This window comes from Centroberyx affinis, unplaced genomic scaffold (assembly GCF_046629955.1).
Source record: "Centroberyx affinis isolate AG114_WGS23_722 - 3 ecotype Tasmania unplaced genomic scaffold, CSIRO-AGI_Caff_v1 ptg001395l_1, whole genome shotgun sequence".
NCBI classification, from domain to species: Eukaryota; Metazoa; Chordata; class Actinopteri; order Beryciformes; family Berycidae; genus Centroberyx; species Centroberyx affinis.
Window position 1 is genome coordinate 438087 of NW_027279877.1, and position 14126 is coordinate 452212.

The 14126-nt window shown below is 42.2% G+C and overlaps 1 protein-coding gene across 3 annotated transcripts in view; it reads right to left on the bottom strand.

Moving 5' to 3' along the window:
* Nucleotides 1-1475: 1475 nt before the first annotated feature.
* The window catches only part of pdlim7 (PDZ and LIM domain 7), a 29936-nt gene continuing 17285 nt past the window's right edge, over nucleotides 1476-14126 (bottom strand). For 2 of the 3 annotated variants that reach the window (XM_071526219.1, XM_071526220.1), the window contains exons 6-11: nucleotides 7383-7435; nucleotides 6836-7094; nucleotides 6108-6288; nucleotides 5888-6008; nucleotides 3352-3467; nucleotides 1476-2984 (exon numbers count right to left, since the gene is read on the bottom strand). In XM_071526219.1, coding sequence (XP_071382320.1) covers nucleotides 2898-2984; nucleotides 3352-3467; nucleotides 5888-6008; nucleotides 6108-6288; nucleotides 6836-7094; nucleotides 7383-7435 — 817 coding nt within the window. In that variant the 3' untranslated portion in view covers nucleotides 1476-2897. Of the gene's footprint in view, nucleotides 2985-3351; nucleotides 3468-5887; nucleotides 6009-6107; nucleotides 6289-6835; nucleotides 7095-7382; nucleotides 7436-11062; nucleotides 11914-12502; nucleotides 12540-13074; nucleotides 13230-13799; nucleotides 13842-14126 lie in introns of those variants that run through there. The other variant, XM_071526221.1, reaches the window with a different exon arrangement.

Sequence of the window (14126 nt, forward strand, 5' to 3'; positions counted from 1 at the left end):
ATTATATTTTAATATGAAGCCAAAAAAAAAAGACACTTAACTGGCGCAACATTTGTCAAGTCTAAACCGTGACGTGTTTGCCTATATACTGTTCTTTGGCGATCTAGCAGTGAAGACTTTTTGCAGTGTTAAGGGTTTAGAGACTGTTTTACAAGAAGTTTCTATACATGTTTTGTTTGTCCTTACTCTGCATACGTCTACCTGATTATTTCTATATACTGTAAGCATTTAAATACAAGGTGGAAATTGTCACTAATGCTTAGTGAATCACTACACTGGAACTATGTGGAAACTAATTGGAGACAGAGGACACAAATTCTCCGGCACTGACAAGCCAGTGTTAACGCAGCACGTTTAGATGAGCCATGACAGTTGTACAGTCAGATTGTGTGTGAAATTTCATCACCCTGTCATCGTCTTGGATGTGTTGTCTAAGCACATTTCCGTAATGTAATTCACCAGCTGCCAGGACATTCAACATTTATCTGCAGACCTAACCTGTCTAACAAAATCACAACACTCTGCGATTATGTAGGATGACTACAATTCCCTACATGAGAATCCTGGCCAGATAGTTCTGTGTAAGACTTAGTGTCAGTAACATACATGCTTTGTTCAAGGGTTCATAATTTCACCCCTAGGTGATGGGGGGCGGAAAAAAACTGTTACATTTCACAATTGTACTTCTTTTTGTGTCACTCATTACTATTCAGTGTCAAGGATGTGTGTGTGTGTGTGTGTGTGTGTGTGTATGTGTATGTTTTTGGGGTAAGCGCATGTCCCATGCGTGCGCATACCCACCTGTCACTCTGACTGACGTGAGTTTTCTTTTTGAACTGAGAATAATAGACTTCTGTACTTGTGAATGGTTTTCTATTTAGTTCCTTGATTCAATGTTCCTTGCCTTTCTGCAAGTCAAAAATGCTGTATTTATAACATGCCACAGCGCTTATGCAATTGTATAATTCTTTTATTGTTTTTTTTGTTTTTTAACCTTTTGTGTTCCTTATCGTCAATGTAAATTGTTGTCAAAACTTTTGTGGCAATGGAAAAACTTCTGCTAAGGGAGATTTTCTGTACTTTTTGGACAATGATATGGATTTGTGGGTAGAATTTTGGAAATTCGTTTCTAAGTGCTTTCAAGTATTTACTTGGCCTTATGTATATATATCTATCTATGAAATTTCAGAAAGGTATGTATAGTAATTCAACCTGAAATTGTTGTAAATAAATTATATATTGTTAAATCAAGGACTGGATCTTTTACTTGGAATATTACATCATTGCAATGCTTAAAAATAGATTTTAAGGACATAAATATGTAGCGATAAATTATAGATTACTGATTTATGTTTATATTATTTCCAAGCTTAAATACTCAAGATCACTCAGTGCTTTTAATCACAAACTGCCAAGTCCTTGCATTATAAAATGTTTAGCTTAATGAGAATGAGAATTAGAATAATGCTGTTGAAAATCAAACAAAAACAACTTTATTGATTACATGGCTCTACCAGTATTGCTCCTACGTCTATAAATTGCACAAATTATTTCTTGCAACATCTAGAACATGTACACACTGAAGGGATTCACTAGGGTCTTTATTGCAAAGCTTGATTTTGAAAAGGCACTTAATATACTGTACTTTCATACAAAAACAAGTAAAAAACCTAAAAATAAATCTATCATAATCCTATTGTTTCAGGAGCAGGTGTTAATGAGAGCAGAGAAGGCCAAAACATCACTATCACTTGAAAATATTACAGCTGGGTTCACATCCAAAAAGCTTTATCTCATCGTTCTGCCCCAAACACATGGCATTACCAAATTATTTTATTTGAAACTTCTCTGCCATAAAACAGCAACTTGCAGGCCCATTTAGAAACAATATAAATACATATTCAACCATGACATTAAGGTACTTTCAGGGATAACATTCACCATATTATAATAACAAGAGGGATACACACACCAGTTGACTTTCATACTGTAGTTTTTTTCTTACGTAAATATCAAAATGTCCAATAATTTTTCTAAGCTTCAACCAATCTCCTTGCCATAGTGGAATGTAAAACATATTTAATAATACACTATTACCGTCACCCACATTGCATGGGCACTTATTGAAATTGGATCAATTAAGGATTATTACATGACTCAACATTACTGTTATGAAGCATGTGCTCCAATTTGCCACAGCCAGAGTGATGCGTGAAGCAGTTATTGCTTATGTGGAGAGTTGCGGGACATCTCTTTCTGCTTGACTAGACCCCCATTACATTAATCGGCACTGTGGTAAGAGCCAATGAGTAGGCCAGGGTCCTGGATGGGGCTTTAAATGTACAGTAGTGGCAGATCATTACAGTAATATGTTTGACTATTAGAGACTAAATGACTCATTCAACTTGGAGGATACTTACTTCAACTTACTACTGAACAAGGATGGGATTAGTCAAGCGATAACAATTCTTTACTAACAAGTACGAGCAAATCTAGATGAACTGAAGCCACCTTTAACGCCCAATAGCATGACAATAACCATCTAAAAATGACTTAATATTCAACAAGCCACAGGTGATTTATTACAGCTAGTGATGACTTGAAATGACTCACTGACCAGTTCCACCTCCGACACTGCACTTGGTATTACAGGTAACAGGAGGTGGCAGTATGTGAAACTGGTGTCGAGTCTCAAATACAGAAACAAAACGGCTAAAAGAGAAAAAATACTGGATGTTTTTGATTGAGTGTAACTAGATGTGTGGTTGGCAGAGGAGAGGAGATGCAGTCAGTGTGTATGTGTGTGTGCCAGCGGGCAGAGAGGGGTAAGGAGGATGGAGAGAGGAGTGTTCCTTCCTCTGAAGAAGAAGATGAAGCTCTCTCTGTCTGTCTCTTTCTCACACTGGAGCGAAGGCATGGCCTTTGCACAGGGGCTTATCTTTCTTCGAGTAGAACGTCTTCCCCTCCAGGTTGATTTGGCAGAGCTTTAGAGATGAAAGGAGGAGGAGAGAGAGACAGAGAGAGAGTGGGAGATTGAGAAACAGGAGTAGAGGGATAGAGTGCATATTAGACCTTATGACTGCCAATGTGAACGTACAAAACAATTTCTACTGACCAGCAGGTGCGTATTATGTATTTGATTTTATTTACCGTCTGTATTCTCCACAGAGTGAAAGAGAGAAGGAGAGAGTGACAGACTGCAGGTGACAGGTTGAAAGCGACAGAGGGAGAGAGAAATGCTGCAGGTTCAGAGTTTGGAGCAGATCTTTGGGACGGCATTGTGCTGGGACAGCCAGGAGAGACGGGGCAGAGACAGGCCCACAGGGAGCCATATCAATCAAAATGACTTACAGCACAGACGAAGCACGTATCATGCCAGCTGTAGCCCAAGGCCTCCAGAAACCGATCCCCGGCATCAATCTTAAAGTCACAGCCGTGGCACTTAGTGCCAAACATCTTCTCATAGTCTGTAGAGAGAAAGGTGAGGGGAGGAGAGGTGACGGGCGGGGCGGAGAGGGGGAGGGAGGGAGGGACGAGGGGAGGAGAAGGACGTGAGATAACCATAAGTTTCAGCAGCAGATGCTATCATCGCAAGGTCTGCGTCTGAGCAGACTAATCAAACAATGAAATTCAAAAGAAGTTTCATGAACATCAGGATGAAGTCAAACATTTTCCATGGCCTCCCTGTTCTCCAGATCTAAACATCATTGATCCTTTATGGGATTTTTGGAGCGTAGAGTGCGAAGTAGATTTTCACCTCCTTCATCCCTCAAAGAAGTGGGGGCTTTTCTTCTGGAAGAAAAGCCCTGCTACTCACAGTTCAAGACTGGAGGAGGAGTGAAGTTGACCCTTCTCCTTGTTAGCTACTTAGTACTTATAAATTGTTAGGTGTTTCCATTATTTTGTCCACCCCCTGTGCATTAGTGTGCTTCCTGGGTATAAGGGAGGGATTAGGATAAGGGGAAATTGCTCCAGATACTTAACTGGATTGTACCAGTTTTTTCATTACAGTGACTCGGGGGAAAGTGTCAGGCTGTAATGCTGCTACTCAAGAGCGAGTGGGTGAGAGCCGCACAATCCCTGAAAGATGCTGAGGCGGCAGAATGTTTATCAACGCTAAAGGCATTATTCAGAGTATGAGTACTCAGGTTCTGGCTTCGCCTCTGATAAAGCAGCAATCCACTTCTGAGCCTCAGTAGTGGGGGAGAGGCACGCTGACCCGTTAAATCATTTACAGCACAATAGAACGGCACACACCATTCATAAAAACCAATAGAGAAACATATAAACTAAACTGGGGCTAAATAGATTACAGCAGATGAAAACATCACGCATCTTGATGGACTGCGGGACACGGCAAGAGATTCATGATGCAAGCCCGGCCAAAACCCCACAGCAATAATGCTACAATGGATTATTTCACAAATAGTTTCATAAAGAAAACTGATACATCACTTGGAAAATGTTGCCGCAACAGATGGTTTCAAGCGAAACTGGAGAAACACCATGCAGTGTGCTGGTACTTTTTCAGCAAAAACTCAACTTTATCATACCGGACTCAACAATAACACTGAATCAATCACCTGGTGCATTATTCTGTTTTCGCACCACACCTTATGTTACTATACTTGACTTTGCTATCTGTTCAAAGTAAAGGGAAGTCCATCATTAGTAGTTTCTAAACATACAGATATCTGATTACTTTATACACCAACTTTTTGGCAAATAAGCTCTTTCACTAACTTTCATCTTGTCCGTTCATGTTCTTGAGACTCAATTCAGACTCAGATTCATGATTAATGCGTTAAGTTACTTACACAGATTGAGATCTTTGTGTTTCAGCTGTTCCTGTCTGGACTCGGACTATTCATTCTGCACACTGAGGATTTTGTTTGTGCCTTTGCTTGTGCAAACGTTTATTCAATACCTTCTTTTTCTTTCCCATTACTATGGGTGAAAATCAGGCAGCCACCGTTTGCCTTTTCATGTCTTTCTGCTGAGGCATTACCTTTAAATACCGTCTGCCTTTAAAAGGTTTAGAACGACTGCACACAAAAATTTAATTGGATACTTGCCCTTGGGAAATTGATTGGATAAAAACATAATAAAATAAACTTTATTATTTTTTTTTTATTTCGGTGGCATCTTTGGTGCTAAGTGCTCATTGCTGTGGTGTTTCTGCACTGCACTTCCCAGAGATCAGTTGTCAGTATAACAGTGTGGCCAGTACTGTGACGTCTTTTTCCATCTTCTTTATAATCCCTTAAAAATGTGTGTGAGATTAAACTTTGTATGTATGAGGTGTGAGATGAGACTTCAATAAAGGATTTAGTAGACTGAGATAGTTGTGTTTGTTTTTTAAACCTTTAGTTCATTTTAATAATACCGGTTAATGCAACAGTATTGTATTTGATGTCTGTGGTGTTCATTATTATGCAGGTTTCTTGTTTTACATCAGGAACCCAATGGGAGCACTTGACATATTTCAGGGTGTTGAGTACATATGGAAAGCACCGTTCAAATGGACTTAGGTCAGAGTCAGAATCCGTGGACACGCCTTGATTTACATAGTCATCATCTCAAATTTGCATCTTATCCTGCGTGTAACTCCATGGTTTGAAGCGGCACAGTGGGCCCAAACATAAATAACAACTCAAGCACCACTGTGTGGCGCTTAAGTCAAGGACTGAATCAGCCCTGTAGCATTCTACAGTGTTTTTGATATTATAAAAAGCTAATTTGTACCGTTCACTAAACATATACAGTGGATGGTACAGTGTGTTAGTTTCAGCCACTGTTTTAAAAGGAAAGTTGTCATTTAGGGTTTGATTTTTGGACTGCCCGAGTGGTAAGTGTGTGTGATTAATTGCAGCGATTCACTCCTCACCTCTCTCACAGTAGGGTTCGCCCTCCTCCATGTAAAAGGCTTGGTTCCTGATGGGAGTCTTACAGGCAGCGCACTTGAAACACTGGACGTGGTAGGTCATCTTCAGGGCATGCATGATTTCCTAAAGAGGGGAGGAACGGTTGTAAATTGCTTGACTTACAGCTTAGCTCACCGGAGTCTTAAGAAGCTAGGAAACAGAGGCTAAACCTAAATATTTTACCCCTGTGATCTTCTTTTTGCACTTGGCACAGTTGGGGGCGTAGCGGTTATCGTAGCACTTGGTACAGAAGACAGAGCCTCTCTCCTCGAAGAAGCCCCCCTCCTCCAGGACCACCTTACACTGCGAACACGTAAACTCCTCCGGGTGCCAAGAACGCCCCAGTGCTACCAGGTACCGACCCCTGGAAAGACACACGCACACACACACACACACACACACACACACACACACAAAGTAAACAACGCATCCGAAGCGTGATTGAGATCTGCTACACGGTTTTCCACTTCAGCACGGAAAACAAGGCCGGCTGTAATGGAAATGTCAGATCCAACAAAGGCACACATGACTAGCAACGCACAGCAAAAGTGCATGGGACGCTCTCAGGAGACATCCTCAGAGTTCTACAAGCAACTTCGTAGCCATCACTTGTTGAAATACCACAATAGGAATTATGTTCTCATCAGTTACCTCTGAAACAAGGAAATATGTGAAATGAGATTGAAATGATTTGATGGCCTCGCCTCAGTAACGATGGGGTGTCTCCAGTAAATTTACAGGTGGTATAATGACTTTTGTTGCGTATACAAATTCAGTTGTCTTGAACTTTAACGATCTGCCTCATCTCTAAATAGAGTTTCAAAGGAATAAACATTGGTGGTATTTCATTTTGTAGAATCTGTAATAACAAAGCTGTGGGAGTCAGCACAGATGGGACAGCGAAGCCTCACCTGATGATTTTGTTGCAGGCGCCACATAAAGGGGTCCTCCCAGGGTCTTCAGGTGCCTGCTGCGCTGCCTGCAGGATGGAGCTGCGGTTCTGCATAGGCGTTGGCTGGGCCGGCTGCCGGTGCTGGGTCAGGACTGTACTGGTCTTGTCCGGGCGATAACGGTCTGCAAAATTAGGGTCAGTGACCCACGGTGGTCGACAGGACGGGCCTGAGCCGCCTGCTGTTGCTGCTGCTGCTGCTGCTTCCGGGGTCTTAGAGCCTGGGCCAGAGAAACCAAGGCAACCGTATTGGAATTACACCAACTACAAGAACTCCACTCTATCTTTGACTAATTTGGCAAAGGGGGTACACTTTTCACACACTATTCAAGATGTAATGTAATATACACAATCTCACACACACATTCTGCTCCACTTGTGTGGTGTGACATCAGTTTTGTGTAGGTGTCATGTTGTCGTTCATGTACTGACACTTAATAAAAATCTATTAGCGCAGCATCGGATGCTGCTGGGGTTCCTTTTACACATCAGCAGGAGCAGAAACTCACCATCTGGTTTATCTGCTGCCTGGGCCTTGGCAGGTGAGGGAGTTGGCTCAAGGCTGTGGGGAGAAAATGACTCATTAGAAAAGGTACACACAAGTCTCAGTCACCATGGTTACCAGCCGCTCAGGAAACTTCATGTTTAGACGCTAGCAGTCATGGCTATCTCCGTTATGGAGTGTCATGGATTACCTTCTGTGTGACTCATCATCATTATCAGCAATAAGCTAGCATTGTGTCGCATTCTTGAACACAGCAAGTCTCACGTGCTGCGGCAAGGAAAACTGATGTGTGGAAAAAAAAAAAAAAAAATACTGTCAAAACATTGTTACTGACTTTTCTTCCAAGTTAATGAAATGCGGGCTGTCTCCAACATCTCATTGTGTTTGCGGGTCATCTTGTACGATCACACGTGCCTTTGTGTGACATTTTCAAGAAATCAATAATGTAATTCAAACAATCAATGATGGATAATGGGCACAATGGTGTGCATCTGAAAAGGCTGTTTTGCCTCTGCACCTACTAATGAAAGAAGCCTGGACAACTCCATGGACTGACTGACATCACTGAGAAGCTACGCCACACCTTATAGAGAGGGCAAGTCATGAGACATATCATCCTGTCAGATTTGGACGGAGAAGAGTTTCACTCTTCAAGCCTGCATGTACAGAACTGTTGAATAAACGAGTTCCTACGTGTCAAAGTTCTGTTACAGTTTGTAACCCGCAGCAAGCATCACTAAACTCAGAAAATCTTCAAACCATGACTGAGACGAACAAAAAGAACTTCAATTGTGAGCCGAGACAGTGAGTTCTGGAGATGTCTTATCTTGGGAAAAAATATAACACTGCCGCAGGCTCCTATCATGTTTACATCATCTACTGTGCCATCCACAATAGACTAATGAAAGGTGATGAAATCATTTCTTATTTGCAGAGAAAAAGAAGAAAATGAATGTGAAACGAATGATCCTGCAGCTGCTTTGTTCTACAGCAGCACCTGCCTCTTATTCTCACTTTATCAGGATTAGATCTCTATCAATTATAGCCCTTATTTGTCAAAGCAAGTAGACACAAGAAGAGGTTACAGAGGCAGGAGCTGTGCAGCACGAAGCAGAACGAAAACAGTTTGCCATTTGCCAAACAACAAACCCTGGATAACAAAGGACATTACATCCCTTCTCAATCGGAAGAAGAGGGCTTTCGGGGCTGGGGACAGGGAGGAAGTTAAGTCTGCCCAGAGTGAGCAGAAGAGGAGAATTAAGGATGGAGGGCTAAAAACAAAACAGTGTGAAGGAGGCGTGGGATGATAAGGATCACTGGCTATAGGCAGCCAGGTCAAATGAAGGGGAAACAAGGATGGAGCGAAGAACTTAAACCTGTTTTTCTAACAAGTTTGACACGAGGACCCCCCAGTTCGTATACCAGTCATGGACAGCACCATCATCAGGGATAGGCTCAAAGTGATGCAGGTGGACAGCGCCATTGGTTTTACTGAATTACAGACTCGCTCACAGACAGGCCGCCGTTTGTGTGGGACAGGCTGCAGAGTAGCACAGCGGCGCCCCAGGGAACTGAACTGTCACCTTTCTCGTTCACTCTCTTTACACCTCTGATTGAACTCTGGTTCCTGCCACCTCCAGAAGTTCTCTTAAGACTCCCCCTACTGTGGGATGCATCTGTGATGACAAGGAGCAGGAGTATAGGAGTCTGGTGGAGAGCTTTGTCGGGTGCTGCAATGAGAACCATCTGGTTTTGATATCCGATGGAGCAAGAAGCCACTGACACCCGTCACCATCCAGAGTGAGGAGGTAGAGATGGTGCAGTCCTATAAATACCTTGGTGAGCACATCAACAACAAACTAGACTGATCCAACAAAACTGAGGCACCGTACAAGAGAGGGCAGAGCAGACAGGTCCTCTTGACGAGGCTCAGGTCTTTCAATCTATACAACAGACTGCTCTACATGCTCGATCAATGAGTTCTGGACAGTGCGCCGTTCTGTCCATCCTAGACAACACCTCCCTCCCCCTCTGTTGTAAGGTGATGCAGCTACGGAGCACCTTCCTCCTCCACCTCGTCTCCCCAAGGTGCAACTCTGAGTGCTTCAGGTGCCATTTTGTGAAAACAGCCATTAGCCTGTACAATGATTCCTGTCAAAACAGCGTCAGCCAGATAGGAGGGTGATGAAGCAGGGCGCCTGTATTGTCTATCAAACCTAAATGGAGGGGAATACCTTTGCATTTCTATGCTCTACACTATATGGCGCTTGCACTTTATATTTCAATATATATGTATGCAACACTATATATGTTACACTGTACATATGTTGGTACTTCATCTGGAGCTTTTGAAATGGAGGAGTAATGCACAGTTGGCATATTGATCTTTTTTCCAATTTTCACTTATTTCATATGTACATAATTCACATGGCCCAGTATTCTGTTACTGTTTTCGGCTGCAACAACCCAATTTTCCCACAGGGATCATTAAAGTTTGTTTTTTTTGTTTTTGTTTTTTTATCTTATCTTATTTTGAAAATTGGTTGCACTCCAGGCAACTTGACAATTTTTCCAACTGGGTGATGGGGCTCACTGGCAGAATACTGTCTTGCAGATGGGCCTTTTGGATTTTCCTTTGACTGCTTTTCAACTGCGATCACATGTTCACTCACTACATATGGCCACTTGTTTAATTAATAATGGTGTATTTGTTTAAAAATACCTATTTACATTGAGTTAACAATGCCAAAATTATAGCCTAATCCAAATTTCCATTTTCCAAATTAAATTATCCATTTGTTTAATTAATGCCTACTTCCATTTTCCAAGGCAAATTCATTATCTGTTCAAATTGTTATAGCCTGATCCTAACAATGACCACAGGTTTTCTGCTGGCATGAAATTCATTATTTGTTCAAACAAAGCAAGGTAGAGTGCCTCTCATTCACTTCCACTGCCCAGAGTTTCACTGCTGCTTTAGGGATTTCACCTGACAATTTTCTGGTCACAAGTTTATATCTCAAAACCATCAGGCTATCACCATGCTACCAGCAACTAATTTTGTCTAAAGGCAAAGCTAGATTTTGTACCTTGCCCATGCATAAGGTTTCTGAATTATCTAGTAGTCTTTTTCACTCAAACCATCTGAAAATCCTTTGGTTTGCTTTCAAATGTCCTTATGTCCATGTGTTCTTTCAAAATGTTCTGAGTCATTTGAGTTTTCAACCCCCAATCCCTGATAAAACAGATCCAGGACTACATAACTAACGAAACAGACTTACTCTTAGATGGAGTGAAACTTTGTCTTTGCCAATTTGTTGATGGACAGGTTACTTATAAGGCACCTGTCCATCAAAACACAGGTATTAATGAAAAGTCATTCTCTATCCAAATTCCGAGTGCAGCTATTTTCCCCAGTCTTGTGTGCAGCATGCCATTAGAGGGTTCCTCATTAATTCAGGAGTGCAGTTTTCCTAGCCTTCCTCAGTAAAAACAGATGCAAAAAAACATCCCCTCTTAAGACTTTAAAAGCTAGGGAGAGCCCTGTTTCTAGATAATCATATTTGTTGGTACACTAGGTAGCTTGCATTCAATATTTTCTTGGCCTAAGATGATTCCCGTGAGTCAACTGGAGGATGGCTACAACTAAGAGTCAGATATGAGGAGATGCATCCTTTTAAGTTTGAATATTGAATCCTTACAGGTAACACACTATTGTTAAAGAAGAAAGAAGAAACACAGAGGAAAGGACAGAGAATCAGAAGAGTTGTTTTTTCAGATGTTTTATATTTTTGATGACAGCAGAAAAAAAACAAAAGTACAGATTTATCTTCCCTTTCTTTCTTAATGGTTGGAGAAGCCTACAAGATGAGGGGTTTAGAAATGAAAACAGTGAAAGATGAAGAACTCAATACATGGAAACACAGAGCAAAGAGAGAGGGAGAGAGAGGGAGAGAGAGCAAGAAAGAGGGAGCTCACAGATCAAAGGAGGGTCTGAACTACACAATCAAAGCGGAATAAAGAACAGAATGGTTCTTCCCACTGCCGAGACCCCTCCTCCCACCTCCCCGGTTAAGATTACTCCAGGTAGCGCAGAGTGACATGGGAAATAGGGCTTCAGACACAGTGTTCCACAAAGTGTTGACAACACTCATCAAGTCAAAAATTCAGAGGGAGATCTGACACTTAGGCTCAGTATGCAAGGTTCCACTTTGGGCTTTGTCATCTAGGCCGCGTTACTTCTATTTTTTGGTTTTCTTTTCTCTTTTTTTTGCCCCCCAAACTTCATTTTCATCCCATCTGTATCTGGAGGGTGAATTTGTTAACTGCCGCTGGATAGTTGGCTATCGTCGTCGTCTTTGTCATTTAGTCGTTGTGGTGTAGCTATCGCTAGCAGGCTCTGGCTGGGCTCTGCATCCCGTGACGTCTAGGATGTTGCTCAGGATTTGATATTGAGGGCACGAGCAGACCTCTCATGGTGCCAATCCCTCAGACGGGCATAGCGGGGACTCTGAATCTCAGTGAGGAACTTTTCCCTAACCACACGCAGAGATATGAAGCAGAGATAGACAGGGAGGGGAATAGATTGGAAGGGACACAATGAGTAAAAAGAGAGAGAGAGAGAGAGAGAGAGAGAGAGAGAGAGAGAGAGAGAGAGAGAGAGAGAGAGAGAGAGAGAGAGAGAGAGAGAGAGAGAGAGTAGAAAGTGGAGGGAAAATGCACAAAAGGGAGGAAAAGTTAGAGAGGAAAAAAAACAGGTCAAACAGCATAGACAGAATAAGGCTAGGACAGGTTTGAAATGGAAAATGAAAGAACAGTCAATTATGATCTGCATTAAACCAGTGAATCTGGAAGAAATCTGCTAATGATGCCATAAAGCAGATACGCATGTACTAAAAATACAAAGGATGGAGTACAACTCACAACATGCATGCTTGTGTTCAAAGCCGCTATAATTGACAGCTAAATGTAATAAACAACAAACGGGGATTTAAAAGTTGAGTTTAACTATTTTTCAAATAATTGCCAAACTACACGCAAGCGCATAAACACGACAACACACAGGCTTGTGATGAAGTGAGACAGAGCATGAGATGGCTCAAATCAACGGCACTCAGTCTTTACCTGGCCCTCTTCATGTTTTCATCATCTGGGTCCTGCACTGAGAGATCCAGGAGAGAGACACATCAGAATGCCTCACTGCTTTACATTAACATGACACTCCACTTACTTTCATACTCTCTGCAGGCCTACTAACAGACTAATAAACAGCTGATACCAACCCAAACACGATAAATAATATTATAAATAGTCATTCATAAAATGGTGCTATTCTCATAGACGACTCTTCTTTTGCTACACAACGTTCGGCATGAAAATCATCATGTAAAGTACATGTGCTTTTGTCATCAGAATGGTTATAGTCATGAGGAAAAAAATGTGTGCTGTCACTGAAGAAAGCATCTGAATGACAAAATGTCAAGTTTGAGAGTCGTCTTCACGCCTGAAAACTTGACACCCTTTTTTATCCATTTTTCCTGTGTCACTCACTCTCCAGTCACTCTCTCTGATGATCCCTATAATCATCAGATCAGCTCCTGTTCTGGCACTTGCCTACACCTTAACCTCTTCCCCCACCCTCCCCCCCTTGCTCCCCGCCTCTCTCATGCATCTGCCAGGCCTCGTCCCTGACTTACTGAAGTCGGTGCCTGTGAGCTGGGCCAGGATGCGGAAGGAGCGGGACTGGGTGGTGCCGGTGCGAGGCTGCCAGTCCTGAGTGTCCTCGATCAGCCTCTTCTTGCTGCGGTCGTTGGGGATGAAACAGGGCATGTTCTCCGCCCTCAGGCCGTGCCTGCACACACACCCAGCAGCAGCACACGGCAGGCCCGGTTAACACAATCCCATCCCACCCATTCACTACAGCCGAGCTAATCAGGTGACCTTGAAAATAAAGGGCATCCTGAACAGATCATGCAACGCTTGTGTAGATTGCTTAGAATTACAGTCACACCATATGCAAGCTAATGGATGCTCATTACTAAGATTTCTCATGGGCACGCTGTAGACACACAAATTGACACTACTTCATTAGAGATCACATACTTAACTCTCATTAGAATCAATGCGAGAAAAGCTGTCAGACTATAGTACCTGCCTTTGTATTTGTGGAAAAGGTAGCTCTAATCTCATTTCAAACATGTTGTTTCAAGGCAGCGGCAGATCAACTGAAGCATGCATTCATCCAAAAGCAAACAGAGGATGAAAGATGAACGGTTACTGATGGACTCTCCATCTCTATCCTGTCCATGAACTCTTTCATCTAGCCAACCCAAGGGCATCAGCTCTTCTGTCCTACCATATCTAGCATGGCTGTAATAACCTAGTAAGCAGACAAGCCAGCCTGCATGCAGCTGCCCCTTACTTGGACACTTGGTACATGTCATCATAGAAAGCTGCTTCACCCCTGTAGAATAGACCACAGATCAAGTAAAGTATAGACAGATTGTGCAAGGAGAGTGAACAGAGGACAAGCAGAATATAGAGAGGAAATTAATAAATAGTAAGAGAAGAGATTTTGCTGGGTTAATAGAGTTTTGAGAAGGACTAATAGAATATTTCTGGTTTGCCTGGAGGCCTGCATATAATCTCTAAATTTGTCCAAAACAATGTGAAGCTAATGGGGATTCGCCAATTAGAAAATAGTTGCACAGATTCTAATAGAGGATGGAAGTTATATGAGAGTGAATAA